The sequence below is a fragment of the Lithobates pipiens genome, unplaced genomic scaffold (genome assembly GCF_037356315.1).
Source record: "Lithobates pipiens isolate NorthernLeopardFrog02 unplaced genomic scaffold, aLitPip1_a1.2 Scaffold_22, whole genome shotgun sequence".
NCBI lineage: Eukaryota > Metazoa > Chordata > Amphibia > Anura > Ranidae > Lithobates > Lithobates pipiens.
The window spans coordinates 250,689,051-250,709,233 of NW_027507784.1; the positions used below are offsets into that span (position 1 = coordinate 250,689,051).

Below are 20,183 nucleotides of genomic sequence, written 5' to 3' on the forward strand. Positions count from 1 at the left end.
GTAAAAATAACCCAAATTAGTGGATATTATTTGGTCTTTGTGAAAGTTAGAGAGTCTACAAGCTGTGGTGCGAATCGCACAAAATTGATCACATCTGATGTACTGGTGGCCTATCTCGCTTCTTGTGACCCGAACAAGTCAGGAAAGTACAAATACCCCCCAAATGACCCCTTTTTGGAAAGTAGACATTCCAAGGTATTTAGTAAGAGGTATAGTGAGCTTTTTGATGTTGTCATTTTTTTCCCACAATTCTTTGCAAAATTAAGATTTTTCATTTTTTTTTTTTTTCTCCACAAAATTGTCATTGTAATAGGTTATTTCTCTCACGTGGCATGTGTATACCACAAATGACACCCCCCAAAAAATTCTGCTACTCCTCCTGAGTATTACAATACCACATGTGTGGGACTTTTTCACAGCCTGGCCACATAGAGAGGCCCAACATGCAGGTAGCGCCATCATGTGTTCTAGGAACATAAGTTACACATCTAACTTGTTGACTATTTATTACACTTTTGAAGCACCAGGACAATGACACGTGACACTGATGACAGATGGCACTGATACGTGGCAATGATGACAGGTGGCACTGATGACAGATGGCACTAATATGTGGCACTGATGACAGATGGCACTAATATGTGGCACTGATGACGCGTGGCACTTATACGTGGCACTGATGACACGTGGCACTAATACGTGGCACTGATGACACGTGGCACTGAAACGTGGCACCGATGACAGATGGCACTAATACGTGGCACTAATATGTGCCACCGATGACAGATGGCACTAATACATGCCACCGATGACGCGTGACACTGATGACAGATGGCACTGATAAGTGGCATTGATGACACGTGACACTGACAACAGATGGCACGTGACACTGACAGGTGGCACTGATGACAAATGGCACTGATACGTGGCACTGATGACAGATGGCACTATGTGGCACTGACGACACGTGGCACTGACGGCAGGTGGCACTGACGGCAGGTGGCACTGACGGCAGGTGGCACTGACGGCAGGTGGCACTGGGGGCAGGTGGCACTGACGGCAGGTGGCACTGGGGTGGATGGCACTGGGGGCAGGTAGCACTGGGGTGGATGGCACTGGGGGCAGGTAGCACTGGGGTGGATGGCACTGGGGGCAGGTAGCACTGGGGTGGATGGCACTGGGGGCAGGTAGCACTGGGGTGGATGGCACTGGGGGCAGGTAGCACTGGGGTGGATGGCACTGGGGGCAGGTAGCACTGGGGTGGATGGCACTGGGGGCAGGTAGCACTGGGGTGGATGGCACTGGGGCAGATAGCACTGCTGGGGGCGGATGGCACTGCTGGGGGCGGATGGCACTGCTGGGGGCGGATGGCACTTTTTATTTCATTTTTTTTTTTTTTTTTTTTTCCGGAATCAGAACGGCTGCCGCTGCAGCCGTTCATCTCTCCCCTCTCGCACTGTCTGTGCGAGGAAGGAGAGCGGCGCTGCGAGATGATCTCATATGTTTACATATGAGATCATCTCCCATTGGACACGCCGATCACGCTGTAAACGGCCGCTGTGATTGGCCGTTTACAGCGATCTGTGTTTGCCTGTCCCCGGGGGACACGGCGAACACAGAACTTCCGCGATGCGCGCCCGCGGCGGCGCGCATTGCGGAAGTAAACATCAGGCCGTCCAGGGACGACCGCCCAAACGAACGCGCCTGCTCTACGGCCGTAAATCGGCTATAGGGCGGGCGCGAGGAGGTTAAAATGAGCACTTTTGATTTTGAACGTTCGAGTCCCATAGACTTTAATAGGGTTCTAAAATTCACAGGAAGTTTAGGTCTGTTTGCAGGTTCTGGTGCGAACCGAACTGGGGGGGTGTTCCTTACTGCTGACACACCGAGAAGCGGCATCTGTGTGTGTAAACACAGTTTCCGGTTCTCTGAGGGGAGAAGGGACAGATCGTCTGTTCATACAGAGTATGAAAGGCGATCTGTCATCTCCCCTACAGTTAGAGCACACACTAGGGAACACAATCCCCACCTTGATCACCCACTAGTGACAACTCCTTCCCTGCCAGTGACATTTTTACAGTAATCAGTGCATTTTCATAGCACTGATCACTGTATAAATGCCAATGGTCCCAAAAACCATGTCAAAAGCATCCGATCAATCCGCCATAATGTTGCAGTCTATTTTGTAGACGCTATAACTTTTGCACAAACCAATCGATATACGCTTATTGTGATTTTTTTTTTACCAAATATATGTATTAGAATACATATCACCCTATATTTTTATATATTTTTGGGGAATATTTATTATAGCAAAAAGTAAAAAATATTGCGTTTTTTTCCAACATTTATGCTTTTTTTGTTTATAGCGCAAAAAATAAAAGACGCAGAGGGATCAAATACCACCAAAAGAAAGCTTTATTTGTTTAGGTGCAACGTCGCACGACCGAGCAATTGTCAGTTAAAGCAACGCAGTGCCGAATCGCAAAAGTGCCAAGATGAGATTAGGAGCACTCCCTTTAAGTGAGTGCTCCTAATCCCAGCTGGTTATCTGTATAGAATATACCTGTGAGACAGAAATCTTGCTGATTGATAGGGGATCAAATACTTATTTCGCTCATTAAAAAGCTAAACTAATTTATAACCTTTTTTGAAATGCATTTTTCTGGATATTTTTGTTGTAATTCTGTCTCTCACTGTAAAAAAAAAAAAAAACACAAAAAAAAGCCTCCCATTAAAATTATAGACCGATAATTTGTCAGTGGGAAAACGTACAAAATCAGCGGGGGATCAAATACTTTTTTCCCCTCACTGTACCTGTAGCAACACTTTAATTACTGAATATTGCAGAGGCAATCACCCAAGTATAAGCTGAACAGTAGCCCAAATCCTCCATAAGCAATAGCAACTATATGAGGAACAGGTAAAGGATTAATGTGACCATTTAGCTAGTTAAAGCAGAGTTTCACCCATATAAAAGTCAGCAGCTACAAATAGTGTAGCTGCCAACTTAATAAATCAGACACTCACCTGTCCCATGGTCCAGTGATGCAGGCAAACAAAGCCCCGCTCCTCTCCCCCGGCATTGTGACTGTGGGCACCCAACTGTGGCTTCACAGTCAGGTATGTGAATGCGCGAGCTGCACTGCGATTGGCCGGGCAATATACTGGGACCCGTGACGTGTCCCAGAAGACTGCACGGAGGGAGGGGGGAGAGGTGAACTTCCTTCCGGCTCCGCAGACCCAGAGGAGGAAGTGCATGCCCCTAAAATGAGGGTATATGCTCCCCATCCCCCCCAAAAAATGACATGCCAGGTATGGCACGTCAGGGGGTCACCTTCACTTAAAGCGGAAGTTCCATTTTTGGGTGGAACTCCATTTTAAGGAGCAAGTAATGAAATCCAAGAAATTCTTCAGTAACCTTTATCAAGACATAGGAAAATGGTTTCCACTCCATTACTAATTAATGGCCAGCTTATTTGGAACTTTCCTTATTATACAAAAGCAGCAGTATGGGCGTACTGTCATTGTACCTCCTGCATTGAGGATCGTGTGGTAAAGTATTTGTGAACACTTTACAAATGTGCTTTGCGTTACACTGACCTTCAAGGTACAATGTCAGTGAATGACCAAAAAATTGAATGGGAGGAAAGGAAAAAAAAAAAAAAAAAAAGCCCAACCATGTGACCAACTTCTCCAATCACAGAGTTTCCTGTGCTGTGTGAAGTGCACTGCAGGCTCCATGCCACAAAATGCATGCTGTAGTGCGGAGCAGCACTGCAAAAAGTGTGGTTAGCAATATCGACTCTACATTTAAAATCGATTCCTAGGTAAAAGTAAATCATTAGAAATTACTAAGAGAGCCAGAGTAATCAAAGTGAGGAGAGGAGCCTATACTTCTAAAAACACACGCACACACACTCGAACTACGCAGGTGCATCCCATAAAATTTGAATATCAAAAAGTTTATTTCAATAATTCAATTCAAAAAGTGACACTCATATTTCATATAGTGAAATGTTTCAAGCCTTTCTTTTCATTTTGAAGATTATGGCTTACAGCTATTAAAAACCCAAAATTCAGTATCTTAGAAAATTAGATTACTACATGAGACCAAAAAAAAAAAAAAAAAAAAGTATTTTTAAAAACAGAAATGTTGGCTTACTGAAAAAGTATGTTCATGTACACTATAGCATGCACTCAATACTTGGTCAGGGTTTCTTTTGCATGAATAACTATCAATGCGGCGTGGAATAGAGGAGATCATCCTGCGGCACTGCTGAGGTGTTATGGAAGCCAAGGTTGCTTTGATAGTAGCCTTTAGCTCATCTGAATTGCTGGGTCAGTGTCCCATCTTTATTTTGACAATACCGCCAGATTCAGTGGTGTAGCTAGCATATCTGGCACTCGGGGATGGTCAATTTTTGGCACCCCCACAAGAAAAATGGTGTGGCAATATAGTAGCGCCATGCCGAAAGTGTGGGTGTGGTAAGATTGCATCAACAGTGGGAGGGGCTTAAATGTGCCACAAGCGAGTATGTAACGAACATTACAAACCTCAGTACGCTCATTTTAATAAAATAAAATGGTTCTGTCCTAGAGAGGTGTTTCTTACTGTGGGGGGGGAGTGGACTGACTGGGAGTACAGCGAGATCGCTGTTCCTGATCCCTAGGAACTGACGATCTCACTGAACTCTGTCAGAACGGGCATCTGCTTTGATTACACTGGCAAATCCCTGTTCTGCCTCCCTGAGAAGCGACCGCGGGTGGCCAACGGACATCGCGGGCGCCGAACCCTCGCATTGGCTTCCCCGCTGTGCAGCGTGCCCACAGTGACGCAAGCACAAAAATACATACGGGTACGTAGTTTCGTGCAATAGGGCCACTCTACCGCAGTATATATATGATAGGCTTTCCTTAAGTGGTTAAACCAGGTATTGGTACTTTTGGCATTGATGCAGTAATTCAAGCAAAAGGACCTGGGACCAAGTATTGAGTGCATACTATATTGTACATACTTTTCAGTACGCCAACATTTTTGTATTAAAAACCCTTTTTTGATTGGTCTTATGTAATATTCTAATTTTCTGAGATACTGAATTTTGGGCTTTCACTAGTTGTATGCCATAATCAAAATTTAAAGAAAGATGCTTGAAATATATAACGCTGCATGAAACAGAATTAAATTACTGAAATAAATGTATTTTTTTCATGATATTCTAATTTTATGAGGTGTGTGTGTGTGTGTATATATATATATATATATATATATATATATATATATATATATATATATATTTTTTTTTTATTATTATTATATGTACCCCTTTTTAATAGAGAAATTTATAATAATCAATGACAGAAGATGGTAATGCAAAAGCAAATAAACTCCCTCTCACCTGCGTAACTTTCCACCACTCATCAGCTGTAGCACATGAACACCACAATTCTTTAGCCAGCAGGTTTGGAGGAGTGGATTCCATCAATTCCTCTAGTACAGACTTCATCACATTAAGAGGCCAGTCTCGACGAGACACATCTAAGCTCAGCCCAACCGCTTTGAGGGCTGGACCTATTTTACTGTAGTAGAGTTCACTTGGTCGAGGAACCATCGCAGGATTTTGAGGAGTCTGATAGGAATCGTGGGCCTGGGTAGGAAAGAAAATGAGACATTTATATCTCTCTCTATCTATATATCTATACACACACACACACACACACACACACACACACACAATTAAAACCACAGACAACTACAGTGCCTTGCGAAAGTATTCGGCCCCCTTGAAATTTTCAACCTTTTGCCACACTTCAGGCTTCAAACATAAAGATATAAAAATTTTATTTTTTGTGAAGAATCACCAACAAGTGGGACACAATTGTGAAGTGGAACGAAATCTATTGGATTTTTGAAACTTTTTTAACTAATAAAAAAATGAAAAGTGGGGCGTGAAAAATTATTGGGCCCCTTTACTTTCAGTGCAGCAAACTCACTCCAGAAGTTCAGCGAGGATCTCTGAATGATCCAATGTTGTCCTAAATGACTGATGGTGATAAATAGAATCCACCTGTGTGTAATCAAGTCTCTGTATAAATGCACCTGCTCTGTGATAGTCTCAGGGTTCTGTTGAAAGCGCAGAGAGCATCATGAAGACAAAAGGAACACACCAGGCAGGTCCGTAATACTGTTGTGGAGAAGTTTAAAGCCGGATTTGGATACAAAAAGATTTCCCAAGCTTTAAACATCCCAAGGAGCACTGTGCAAGCGATCATTTTGAAATGGAAGGAGTATCAGACCACTGCAAATCTACTAAGACCTGGCCGTTCCTCTAAACTTTCAGCTCAGACAAGGAGAAGACTGATCAGAGATGCAGCCAAGAAGCCCATGATCACTCTGGATGAACTGCAGAGAACTACAGCTGAGGTGGGCTGAATGAAAAAAAAAACTGTCAGCGCTGGTCGGAGCCACTGTACTAACCATCAGAGGTTATTTCAGGCCATCTCCCCCGCTGAGCTTTTGTGTTTTGACAGGGGGACACCCCCCTGCCAGAACGCACTGATCAGCGCTCTTTGCCATTGGTTGAGACCGCTGAGGGGAAGCTGGTTCTGTCGGGCAGACCGACATACACATGGACTGAATGTCAGATTTTTTTTTTTTTTTTTTAACTGCACATTGTCTCCTAACATTCGGCCCATGTATAACCAGTTTTAGGCTAGCCATATGCGTCTCAGTTTTTTCGTTCAGTTTCCTGCTGGACATAAACACTGAACCAATTTCCCCATCCATACGTTAGAGGTGGATGGGGAAATCCTCCCCAATGTGTCACTGCAGTCTGACAGTGGACCCCCCCCACCATCAGAATACATGAATTGCTGATCTAGCTAAAATAAATCAATAAGCCTGCTTATAAAATCTTGATCAACCGACTGACTTCTCGTTAACAGGATACATGGATCGAAATCAGGTCACTACCAGCCAAATTTCGATTAATGAATGACCAGCTTTATGTAGGAGTGGTTTCATCTCATGTAGGAGTGGTTTCTTGATCAATATCCTTTTGATTACCTTCAACTATGTAGTACAAGGACCAGCCTCAATGAAACAAAGAAAACCGCTCCAGGTGAGCGAGTCTCCAGTTAATCCCCCTACACACGAGTTGGGTGCTAGTCCAGCTCACATGCTTTGTATCATAAACCAAATGATTCTGGACAGCTAGGCAGTACAGATGGGCACTGATGGGTGACACTGATGGCCATTGACATTGATGGTCAGCACTGACTGGCATCGCTAATGGGCAATGATTGGTGGCACTTGTGGGCACTGAATGCTGCCACCGGTGGGCACTGTTTTGTGATACTGTATTTATTGTAAACAGGGCACTGATGATCAGTGCCCTGATTACATCCCTAGATGCCCCCCTGTGAGGAGATGCCACTAATCAGCTCTCCTCACACTCTGTCAGTGTGAGGCGAGGAGAGCCGATTACCGACATCTCCTTGTTTACATGTGACTGGCTGTGATTGGACACAGCCGATCACATGGTTAAAGAGGGCCAGCTTTTAAATTTTTTTTTTTTAAAGTCAGCAGCAACACTGTAGCTGCTTATTTTTAATAAGCAGACTTACCCGTCCAGGGCGCCCCTGATGTCGGCTGCCCGAGGCTGACCCGTCGCTTGGCTCTCGGGTCCCGGCGCTGCCATTCCAACTAAGGGAAACAGGCAGTGGAGCCTTGTGGCTTCACTGCCCGTTTCCTACGGCGCATGCACGAGTTGCACAGTGCTTTGTGAATGGGGCGCGCTGTGTTCTGGGGGACACAGTTCCCAGAACACAGCGCTCCCCATTCGCCGCACGGAGGCGAGAAGACCGAAGATCGCCGCGGAGTAGGAAGAGGCAGATTAGGACGATATACCTAGCAACAGGCATTTCTGGTAAGTTTATAAAAAAAATATTTTTCTTTTTCTGATTTTTTGCTAAATTTTTATGTACTTTTGTTTTTCAGGGTGGCCCTCCACTTTAAAGAGCAGCGGAGGGTGGGCGGCAGCAAGCAGTTAAAGATGGCAAGTTATAAGCGAGAACTGAATTAAGTAATCTGAAGGCAACAATACACACCAAAGGGAAGTTCGGATTTCCAGAGGAGAGGATAAGTGAGAACGTACCATACTAGAAAAGGTAAAAAGTCTGCATAACTTTTCAAGCAAAGGGCTGATCATGAATTACAAAAGGCCCCAAGTATATGAACCTCTGTAAAGTAAAAAAAACTTAAGTACACCATAGTCCATAGTGGAGAAGGATCTGGGGGTTTTGGTAGATCATAAGCTCAATAACATGCAATGCCAATCTGCTGTTTCCAAAGTCCTTTCTTGTATTAAGAGAGGTATGGACTCCAGAGAGAGAGAGAGATATAATTTTGCCCCTGTACAAATCATTAGTAAGACCTCACCTGGAATATGCAGTTCAGTTTTGGGCACCAGTTCTCAAAAAGATATCGGGGAACTGGAGAAAGTGCAGAGAAGGGCAACCAAACTGATAAGAGGCATGGAGGAGCTCAGCTATGAGGAGAGATTAGAGGAACTAAATTGATTCACTCTTGAGGAGAATAAGGGGGGATATGATCAACATGTTCAAATATATAAGGGGTCCATATAGTGAACTTGGTGTTGAGTTATTCTCTGTACGGTCAACCCAGAGGACACGGGGGCACTCTTTACGTCTAGAGGAAAAGAGATTTAATCTCCAAATACGGAAAGGTTTCTTCACAGTTAGAGCTGTGAAAATGTGGAATAGACTCCCGCCAGAGGTGGTTCTGGCCAGCTCGGTAGATTGCTTTAAGAAAGGCCTGGATACTTTCCTGAATGTACATAATATAACTGGGTACTAACATAGGTAAAGTTGATCCAGGGAAAATCCGATTGCCTCTTGGGAGATCAGGAAGGAATTTGTTTCCCCTGCTGTAGCAAATTGGAGCATGCTCTGCTGGGGTTTTTTTTTCACCTTCCTCTGGATAAATTGTGGGCATAAAATTGGGTATTTGGATTGTACGATTTATTTTTTATTTTATTTATTTGTTTTTAAGGTTGAACTGGATAGACTTGTGTCTTTTTTCAACCTGACTAACTATGTAACTATGTACACAGCCAAAATGCACCTAATGCTTTTAGACTGACATTGTATGCATTCATACAGGACTCAACAAGTGAATATTAGGTTTTTTGGCGCGCCTGTAAAATGTTTTTTGTACGCACCGTAAAATCCTTTTCTCTTTCGTTCATTGACGGACACAGCACCTTTAATCTTGACCTTAGGGTTATATTGCCACCTTCAGGAGAGGACTAGGCAGAACATATAAAACCAGCAAAACTGCACAGTACCACCCAGGGGGCAGTCCTACTGGCTATAACCCCTCACTCTGCTTCCAGCAGCTCAGTTCATCAAAAAGCAGTACAAACATAAATAGGAGGGGTTAGTGCTGTGTCCATCAATGAACGTCAGAGAAAAGGATTTTACGGTGAGTACAAAAATCCTATTCTCTCTTTCGTTCATTGACGGACACAGCACCTTTAATCTTGACCTTAGGGACGTCTCCAAGCAGTGTCAAAAACGAGGGGTGGGAACAGAAAGAAAATAAACACCCATAACAAGAAAACGGCAGCCAAAGCACGCATCCGAAGATGTGCTCATATCAACCTTGTAAAATTTAGTGAAGTGTGAATGGATGACCAGGTCGCCGCCTTACACACCTGGGAAACGGACCCTTGATGTCGGAAAGCCCAGGAAGCACCAATCTCCCTGGTAGAATGCGCCGTGACAGGAAAGGGGGGCGCCTGCCTCCTTATAGCATAAGCCTGAACCACGATCTGTCTAATCCACCTGGAAATGGTGGCCGACGAGACTGACAGGCCCTTCTTTGGACCAGCCACCAGTACAAACAGGGAGTTTGATCTCCAAAAAGGAGCTGTAGCAGACAGATACACCCCCATAGCCTGGACCACATCCAAAGAATGCAAAGCAACCTCTTTCGGGTGTGATGGTCGAGTACATAAGGACAGACGCACAATTTTCTGATTCAGATGAAAGGCCAAAACAACCTTTAGAAGAAACGAAGGCTGCGAGCGCAGCACCTCCTTATCCTTGTGGAGGATCAAGTAGGGAGACTTGCATGACAAGGCCGCCAACTCAGAAACCTGCCTCGCGGCTGTAATAGCTACTAGAAAGACTACTTTCTGAGAGTGTCAAGAAGGTAATCTCCCCGTTTTCAAATGATGATTTTTGAAGCACCGAGAGCACCAGATTCAGGCAGCGCTGGTCGAACCGGAGGGGCCACATGTCGAACCCCCTGAACAAACGTACTCGCCAATGAATGAGTCGCCAAAGGTCACTGAAAAATAAGACAGCCAAAGCCGATATCTGCCCCTTAATGGTGCTTAAGGCGAGTTTGATCCACTCCTTGCTGCAAAAAAAAGCAGGATCCTGGAAACTGAATATGTACGCAGACGCCACCCCATCTCCTCACACATGGAGATGTAGGCCTTCCACGTACGATGATAAATCTTCCGAGAAGAGGACTTCCGTGCCCTCAGCAAAGTGGAGATTACCGAATCAGACAGCCCTCGGTCCCTTAGCACCTGGCTTTCAACAGCCATGCTGTTAAAACCAGCGATGGTGAAGCAGGATGAAGTACTGGACCTTGCGACAGAAGGTCCTCCCACATCGGCAGCCGCCAACATAGAATGCATAAGATAAAAAAACTTATGACTTTACGAACACTTTAAGTAATGTGAAGAGAATTCTCTTGGAGAGGTTCAAATGGAAAAGACAAGTTAAGGTTCCACAGAGACAAGGTCTTTAACCAATGGGAGAGATATGATAGGCCTCGATGGTACTTAAAGCCATAGATATATCTATACCAAACTATACAAAGGCCAAAATGCACCTCACAAGATACTGTCTGGGATGAAACGTCACACTAGGCGAAATAAGCCTACCATATTTGATGGCACACTATCCTGAGGGTCAACTTTCTATTTTTGAGAAAGGTAGGGATTGGGGGGAAAAAAAAAAACCTGAATTTGAGGATTTGGGCTTCAACATCCATGTAGTCAAAAAGCCAGTGTCTGTAAGGCAAGATAAGGACAGCAAATCTTGCCAACATAGAAAACGTCATGGCTCATCTGCAAAGAGATTTACAATATCTGCATACCATGCTCTTTTTGGCCAAGCCAATGCAATCAGAATCACTGCAATACCCTCCACATTCATCCTGCACAGCATGCGAAGAAGCAGCTGCAGTGGAGGTAAGGCACAGAGAAACTTAGGGTCTCAAACCTCTCCAGGAAATGCCAGATGATGTTCAAGTAGAAAATAATCAGGTCAACAGCTGGAGAACCCCATTTCTTGCAGAATTTCTCCATCATCGGGTACTGGCGAGCAAAATGTGCAAGTGATAATACAGTGGAAAGGACTTACAAGTTTGTGGCAGCTGAGGGGACCCAAAACCAGGGACTACTGGTTTTGATTAGTGATCATCACACCTGCTATAAAGTGCACTGGGTGCTTGTGTCCAAGAAAATCCTGGACCTCAATGACCCATTCACAGAGAATTCCTGATCTTCAGCAACTTCATTCTCATTGAGGAATTTACTCCGACACCTAATTTTTCCTCAAAAGGGAAGGAGTAGCCTGTCAAACTCTGCAAGCCCAAGTTAAAGCAAAGCATCAAAGCATGCTGTAAAGTTTGAATTTAGGTGTGTGGCAGAGGTGGATGCCCATCCATCTGTTTTTACCACTCAGTCACCCATGTGAAAGGGCCCCAAGGATAGAGGCGCATCTTACACTGGCAAGGGAAGGCTGCAGTTTAAGAGAAGTATGGCTTTCCCAAACAAAACAAAAACATTTATACTCACCTAGGTGGATGCAGCATCAATCGGAGCTGTGGTGGGAACTGAGCGATCCAAGTCTGCTGAACGACCTTCAGAGAGCTGTGACTGTCAGTCAGTGGCTCTCCCCAGCGCTCACTGGAGCACTGGGCTGTGGAGGGGCTGGCTCAGGGTCTCATTGGATTGCTGAGAGTCTGAGCGAGGTGCCAATCCAGGCTTCTGGGTGGATCCCAACCATATGGTGGGGATTTTTCCAGAGCCTGGACCGACTGACTTCAGCCCGCTGTTTACTGAAAACAGGTCACAGAAGTGATCCCTCCTGTAATGCATAGAAGATCCAAATGTTTGGACTACAGATTTATGATGGTGAAATCACTGAGCTGCTCTGACTTTTTCCTTCAAGAGTAGAGGCACCTTTATACTAACAAAAGAAGATTGCAGTTTAACCAGTTAAGCCCCGGACCAATTTGCAGCAAAAAGGACCAGGCCCCTTTTTGCGATTCGGCACTGCATCGCTTTAACTGACAATTGCATGGTCGTGCAACGTGGCTCCCAAACAAAATGGGGTTCTTTTTTCCCACAAATAGAGCTTTCTTTTGGTGGTATTTCATCACCTCTGCAGTTTTTATTTTTTGCGCTATAAACAAAAAAAGTGTCAATTTTGAAAAAAATTCAATATTTTTTACTTTTTGCTATAATAAATATCCCCCAAAAATATATAAAAAAATAACTTTTTTCCTCAGTTTAGGTCGATACGTATTCTTTTACATAGTTTTGGTAAAAAAAAACAAAAAAAAAAAAACACAATTAGCAATTGAATGGTTTGCACAAAAATAGGGGATAGTTTTATAGCATTTTTATTATTATTTTTTTACTAGTAATGGTAGCGATCACCAATTTTTATTGCGACTGCGACATTATGGCGGACACAGACATTTGACATTTTTGGGACCATTGTCATTTATACAGCAATCAGTGCTATTTGAATGCACTGATTCCTGTGTAAAAGACACTGGCAGTGAAGGAGTTAACCACTAGGGGACAGGGATGGGTTACGTTTTTATTTTATTTTTCTAACTGTATGGGACGTGGCTTATCGTCTGACATCACTGATCTTCTTTACCTATAACAGGGAACAGACGATCAGTGATAGGCTCAGTAGGAAGCATGAGGAGAGGTTTGCTTACACAGACCTCTCCTCGTTCTTCAGCTCTGTGACCCAATCGCGGGACACCAGCGGTCCCGCGGCCACGGTGCTCAGAGCATATTGTTTGGACCACAGATTTTCGATTTCATATAGCTTTCTATATGTTTTGAATGATTGTTAAGGTGTACAATGCTCAAAATTTTATAAGGGGTAAGGTCTGCATACAGTATATTTAAGGTCTATGTAACTACTCTGAAACAAACTGGATTTATAAGTGTTATAGCATTGTGATTTGTAGTTTATTTGTTTTTGCATGTACTAAACAGCTTTACAGTTCAGTTTTCAGAAAAGGGTAGTAAATCCCAGTATAATATTCAAAAAGTTTTACAATTTGTACAACTTATCAAAACAGAAACATAGGATACCATACAAAGACATTAACAAGGACACAATTTTTGTATAATGCAATATGAAGAGGGGGGGATCTGAAAATGGCGCACTTTCACTACTTGCAATTGCGGCATGCTCAGGGCCTCCCGGGCGTACAGTCGCTGGCGGTAACAGATGTAATCATGGGAGACGAACCGGCCAAATTGATCTCGTCCCTGTACACACAGTGCCCGCTTGGTGGCGCAGATCACTGAACGGGCTAGGATGAGATGTGAAGAGGACATGGGCCCCCTTGACGGCGAGGAATGGGAGGATGCACTCGAGAATATTAAAACAGGCTTCACTTAACCTACCTGACCGTTTGACGCAGATTTACATTGTACATAAGACATCTCACCCCTGTCCGGATTGCTAGATACCACCCTGACTACAACCCGGGTTGTCCCAGATGCTCTAGTACAGATAGTACGTTCTACCATCTCATATGGCAATGCCCAATAGCCCAGGAGTTTTGGGGGCAGATTATTAAGTTCCTACACGACCATATGGGCTCACCCCTTCAACTGGACCCTAAAAGTTGCATACTCAGCATATTTCCCAATACTACTGTGGATACTTATTTGGCCACGTTCTTGCACTCTACACTGTTCAGTGCACGAAAGCCAGTGGCTAAATACTGGATGCGCCCAGCAATGCCTACGGTTCGGGAATGGGTGGTAGATATAAATCGCAATCTACCCTTTGTTAAACTGGTATATAGACATCGGGGGTGTCCAGCCAAATATCACAAAATATGGGACAGGTGGGCAGAGAGTCCACATACGTGTGTGGAGTGAGTTGTCTTGGAGATGAGACTGGAGCAGGCAGATTATTTCTTTTTAATGTATGTTTTATTACTGTTCTACATTTATGAAGAGTTCAATGTCTGTACCCACTGCACTAAGCTGTACTACTTGTGATGTTCAATAAACTTGTGCTGTACTAAAGGGAAAATGGCACGCGTGGAAGGATAGCCGAGGGTGGATCCATGTTTTATCAATGAGTAGGATGGGATTTAAAACAGAATGTGGAAAGGGGGTGGGGGGTTAAGAATCCTGAGGGAAAAGAAAAAAAACTGGACAGATGCAGCCAACAGACCCTCTTAAGGCTCATTTACACTTGCTTCAAAACATGGTTTCGGACATGCTTTTTTAAAGCTCTCTGATTGCCAGTCAAAGCAGGTTTCACTAACACCCCTTTCACACCAGGGCGTTTTGCAGGCGCTATAGCGTTAGAAATAGCACCTGCAATCCGCCCTAAAGAAGCTGCACCATTATGTGTAGTGTGAAAGCCCCGAGGGCTTTCACACTACAGCGGTGCGCTGGCAGGACGTCAGGAAAAAGTCCTGCCAGCAGCTTCTTTGGAGCGGTGTGTTTACCGCTCCTCCACCGCTGCTCCCCATTGAAATCAATGGGGCAGCGCTGTATCACCGCTGGCAAAACGCCGTTATTGCGGCGTATTGCCGGTGCTTTTAACCCTTTGGCGGCCGCTAGCGGGGGTGAAAGCGCCCCGCTAGCGGCCGAAATCCGCTGCAAATCCAGCGGTAAAACGCCGCTAAAAATGGCGGCGTTTTACCGCCGACGCAATGGGTGGTGTGGTGTGAAAGGGGTCTAAATAAAATTGATGGCCTCCTGTTCACTTCCCCTCTGCGCGCCGTTGGGAAAATTCTGTGTTGGCCATGTCCCATGTCACAGCCAATCACAGTGGTCATTTAGCACTCGGAGTGTCCAATGAGATAAACATAGGAGATCCTCTCTCATTGCTGGCTCTCCCTCCTCACACAGAGACCACATGTGAGGAGGGAGAGCTTTCGTGAAATAACCTATTACAATGACAATTTTGTGGGGGGGGGGGGGGGGGGGGGAATATATTCATTTTGCATTTTATCGACATCAAAAACATCACCATGTATCTTACTAAATAACTTGGAATGTCCACTTTCAAAAAAGGGGTCATTTGGGGGGGGGGGGGGGGGTATTTTTACTTTCCTGGCTTGTTAGGGTCGCAAGAAATGAGATAGGCCACCAGTACATTTTTTTTATGATTTGCACCACAGCTTGTAGACTCTTTAACCACTTCAGCCCCGGAAGAATTTACACCCTTCCTGACCAGAGGCCTTTTTGCGATTCGGCACTGCGTCGCTTTAACTGACAATTACGTGCTCATGCGACGTGGTTCCCAAACAAAACGCCTTTTTTCCCTCACAAATAGAGCTTTCTTTTGGTGGTATTTGATCACCCCTGCGGTTTTTATTTTTTGCGCTATAAACAAAAAAACAAAGTAAATTTTAAAAAAGCGCATTTTTTACTATAATATCCCCCAAAAATATATAATAAAACATTTTCCTCAGTTTAGGCCGATACGTATTCTTCTACATATTTTTGTTAAAAAAAATAAAAAAATAAATAAAATCACAATAAGCGATGGATTCGTTTGCGCAGTTTATAGTGTTTTCAAAACGGGATAGTTTTATGGCATTTTTATTAATTTATATTTTTAAATGGCGGTGATCTGTGATTTTTATCGCGATTGTGACATTATGGCAGACGCATCGGATATTTTTGGGACTACTGTAATTTATACAGCAATCAGTGCTATACAAATGCACTGATTCCTGTGTAAATGACACTGGCGGTGAAGGGGTTAACCACTAGGTGGCAGTGTAGGGGTTAAGTGTGTCCTAGGGGCATGTTAACTGTGGGGGGCATGGCTGTGTTTTACAGATCACTGGTCTCTGCTCCAATCACAGGGAACAGAGATCAGTGTCACTGTTGCTAAGGAGAACAGGGAGATGCTTGTTTACTTTAGCATCCCCCCGTTCTTCCTCGCCATGAGGCGATCGCAGGTATCCCCGCGGCGATCGAGTCCACAGGACCCGCGACCGGACTCATGAAGCTTCCCGCAGGCACGCCCCTGCCGCCTCTTAAAGGGAAATGTACAGGTACGCGATTCTGCCTGTACATGCCCTTATATGGGTGTGAGGCAGTCGGGAAGCAGTTAACCTTCACAAAGACCAAATAATGTACACTAATTTGGGTTATTTTTACCAAAGATATGTAACAGTATAAATTGTGGCCAACATTTATGAAGAAAAATAATTTGCAAAATTTTATCGCAGAAAGAAACAAGTGCTCCCCCTGGTAATTTTTCATTTATAGCACAAAAAAATAAACCCAAAAGGTGATCAAATACCACCAAAAGAAAGCTCTATTTGTATGGAAAAAAAAAAAAAAAAAAGGACAAAATTAATTTGGATACAGTATTACATGACTGAGTAATTGTCATTCAAAGTGTGAGAGCGCTGAAAGCTGAAAATTGGTCTGGTCACAAGGGGGGGTTAAGTGCCCAGTAGGCAAGTGGTTAAAGAGCTGGGAGGTCTTGGTAAAATCAAAGAAAAACTGAGTTCCGAGATTGCCAGACAGGTATTTATCCATTTTGTCATTTAGCTTCAATCTTTTTGTGTAGTATGAGCGAACTGATGCTCAACTTAGTTTCAGCTAAGGAGAGCGTGGAAGATTTTAAGGCTTTGGCAACTGTCTGCTTGGTTGCTGCAAAAACATGCAATGGTAATCTGAATTGATTTTTGGAACTGGAAGTTAAGAGAGAATTATGGGGTTTTGTTTTTGTTCAGAATAATACTTGCTAGACCGATGCTGCATCTGTCCCCTGCCAGCTCTAACACTGAGAACCGAGCAAACACTGCCGATCGCTTACTTCTCACAGCTCCCTGAGCAGAGAGCTGGAGGCTGCCCCCACATACACTGGAGCAATGGGTGTAGGGGGCACGAGCGGCTTACTGAGAGGCTGAGCTGGGTGCCGGTCCAGGCATGTGGGTGTAAATCCAACTTCATTGTCGCAATCATGGACCGGCTCTGTGACCTCAGCAGACAGCGTACTTCAGCCTGCTGTCTGCCGAAAACAGCGGGGGAGATTGTGTATGTCCACTGACACCAGCAGGCCCAAAAGATTGTGGGTGAATCAGTCTAAGTTCAGAATGGGGATTACAGTTCCCTTTGAGGTATGCAACCCCACCCTGCTGGCTGCTCAGACTGAGGGGCCCCACCACAGGACTCACCACCCTGACCGAGTGCTGCTCCCCCTAGGACCTGCTCACGCTCGATGGCTAGGCTGGGGAGACAAGGATCTATATTATCCAGCCTGTCACCCAGCCGGCTGTTGATAGAAGATCACAGGATCAAAAATCCAAAAATCCCCAGGACTAATGGTCCCTTCAGGGAGCCTAGGTTCTTCTTCACTAAGCAGAAAAAAAACTGAGCTGCAGGAAGCAGGCTGAGAGGTTATAGCCAGAGGGACCGCCCCCTGGGCATAACTATGCAGTTCTGCTGTTTTTACACGTGTTACATGTTCTGCCTAGACCTCTCCTGAAGGTGGCACGATAACCCTATGGTCAAGATTTAAAGGACCTGTGTCCATCAATGAACGAAAGAAAAACCTTCTGCCTTTACAACCACTTTAAGATATACTTTATTTGTTTTTTTAAATGGGTTTAGTGGCACAAAGAATAGTGCACACTGCATTATAAGCCAAAACGGTCTTCCTAAACTTGGAAGTAATAGCAATAGACCAACTCCTTCAGGGGTAAGCTCATCGGATAAGGCTTTAGGCGGCCAAGTCCCTCTGACAATGGCTTAGAAGCTACCAAGGTCACAGGTAAATCAAGTACAGAATCTATGGAAGTATTCCTATGGTCTCTATGATGACAGTCAACAAATAACTGGGTAATTTGGGTTATACGGCTTGTATTGCTGTACTAAAAACATTGGCTGTGAGGGCAGAGAACCCAACTACACTTGATGGCATTGAAGACTGTGGAGATGGAAAACAGTAGAGGATAGCATTAAAGCAGAAGTAAACCCATTGATTCAATAGTTGAAAAAAAAAAAAAAAACAGTTAAATTCCCGGCATGCTGGAAATGCTAACGGTCACATTGGTTGGGCTCTCAACCAAACTGTCAAACCATCCAATGGCTGGGGTCATAACTGATCACATGTGCAGCATCATGCCAGTTAAAGATTAAGCAGAGGCCAAGATTGCAGCTTCCTTGGCTGAAAATAGGAGGGTTTACTTCCACTTTAAAGGAAACAGCGACTCCAGACACGAAAAGCATTCTGCATGCAATTCTTACCAGAACAGAGTCTGGAAAGCTCCTCACGTGGAACTCAGTGACCAAAGGTCACGGAGGCCAGCTTTGCAACATCCAGTCAGTTGGAGCAGGATACAGTACTCCAAAGGCCATGCTGAGGTTGACCGTGCCAGATAGAGAAGAGACTTGATGGAAGAAAAAATGCTAGAAAAATAAGCTAATCTTTTTAACACAGCGGAATTGTCCAATCTCTTAGAATGTCCACTTTCCTAGAACACTAGCAAAAAACTGAGGCATGCTGTTAAGAGGAGCGATACCCTGGGTTAGCCTACAATTAGTTTGTGGTCAGTGTCCAATCCTCCTGTAGGCAGCAGTATAACCACTGGTTAAAGGCTTAAGTTCATCTTTTAAAGAATAAATTCATATCTTACTGCAGGTAAAAAATAAATAAAAAATAAATACATTTTACTCTGCAGCCTGTAAGGCATTGTACCCACAAATCAGCAGATCATGGGTGCAATGCCAGGTATCTTGCAGGCTTCTCAGTATGCTGTCTGCCCGTACCTCAAACATTGGCAAGCAGTTACTAGATGGCAGGTGGAATCAATAGACTACGAGAGTACCTAACTGCCGCTGGCCTCTTGTAGTTAATTCATTCACAGACAATTGTTTTCTGTGTGCCCTGTTCAAACTAGAATGTAGACGGCAGCTATAAAGAATTGCTGTGTGGAAACTGTCAATGGTTTTGCAGTTTTCCTCCACAGTATGCAGCTCTGTCAAAAAAATAGGACACCTTGCTTTTGCCCCCCTGAAAGCCTGCCCTACCTGGACATTAGCCCACACAGGAAAACTGAATGTTTTCCTGTGCAGCTAGGGAGAAACAGCCCTAACTCTTTGCTCAAACAGCAAGAATATACACAGTGGACACAGAATATAAACTCATATTTTAACTCAAAGTCAATACCTTTTGTGCTTGCAAAGCAGCTTCCCTTTGTTGCCATCGTTTATAAAGACCAAAAAGAGGAGTGGCTCCATCCACCCACTGAATAAGCCCAGATCGTGTGCCAAGGGGTGTGACTGAATAGTGTCTTGCGCGAAAACGGGGAGACTCTTGACCATTGATCGTTGCAAACATGGTATTTACAATAGAGAGAAACTGCATAATGCGTTCATCAAGATGCAAGTCTTCCAAACCTGTTAGGATAGAAAATTTTGATACCTTAATGACCAACAACACCATTCCAGCTCAAAAAGCATATATGTATAATGATAATCCCTTACCTTTGAAAAGATATGGGTAGTTTTTCCCATCAGATCCCAGAAAGATAAACTTTTTTGGTTTCGTTTTTGTAGGCAAGATAGTGATAGTACCGCCTACACTGTGAATTGTGATGGCATCTCTGTCTGAGAATTCCCCTGGTAAGGCTATTTCAGTGTTTGTCATGGAAGCTAAGCAAGGGCTAATTTCTTCAAGTCGTAACAAGTAGCTTGTCCGTTTCTGTGCTCTTTGCTGCAAGCTTAGCATAACCTGCAAAGGAACAGAAAAATCTCTCGATGTGAAATTTCAAAAACTGAGAAGACATATAAACAGTAAACAAAATGACCACCTCTTGCATTGTGAGACAGACA

At 44.1% G+C, this 20,183-nt stretch overlaps 1 protein-coding gene across 1 annotated transcript in view; it reads right to left on the reverse strand.

Annotated features, from left to right (window-relative positions):
• The window catches only part of SMG1 (SMG1 nonsense mediated mRNA decay associated PI3K related kinase), a gene marked incomplete in the record, with an annotated part of 420,057 nt that overhangs the window by 150,785 nt on the left and 249,089 nt on the right, over window positions 1-20,183 (reverse strand). The window contains 3 exon segments of the mRNA XM_077448938.1: window positions 5,400-5,648; window positions 19,519-19,748; window positions 19,836-20,082. Coding sequence (XP_077305064.1) covers window positions 5,400-5,648; window positions 19,519-19,748; window positions 19,836-20,082 — 726 coding nt within the window.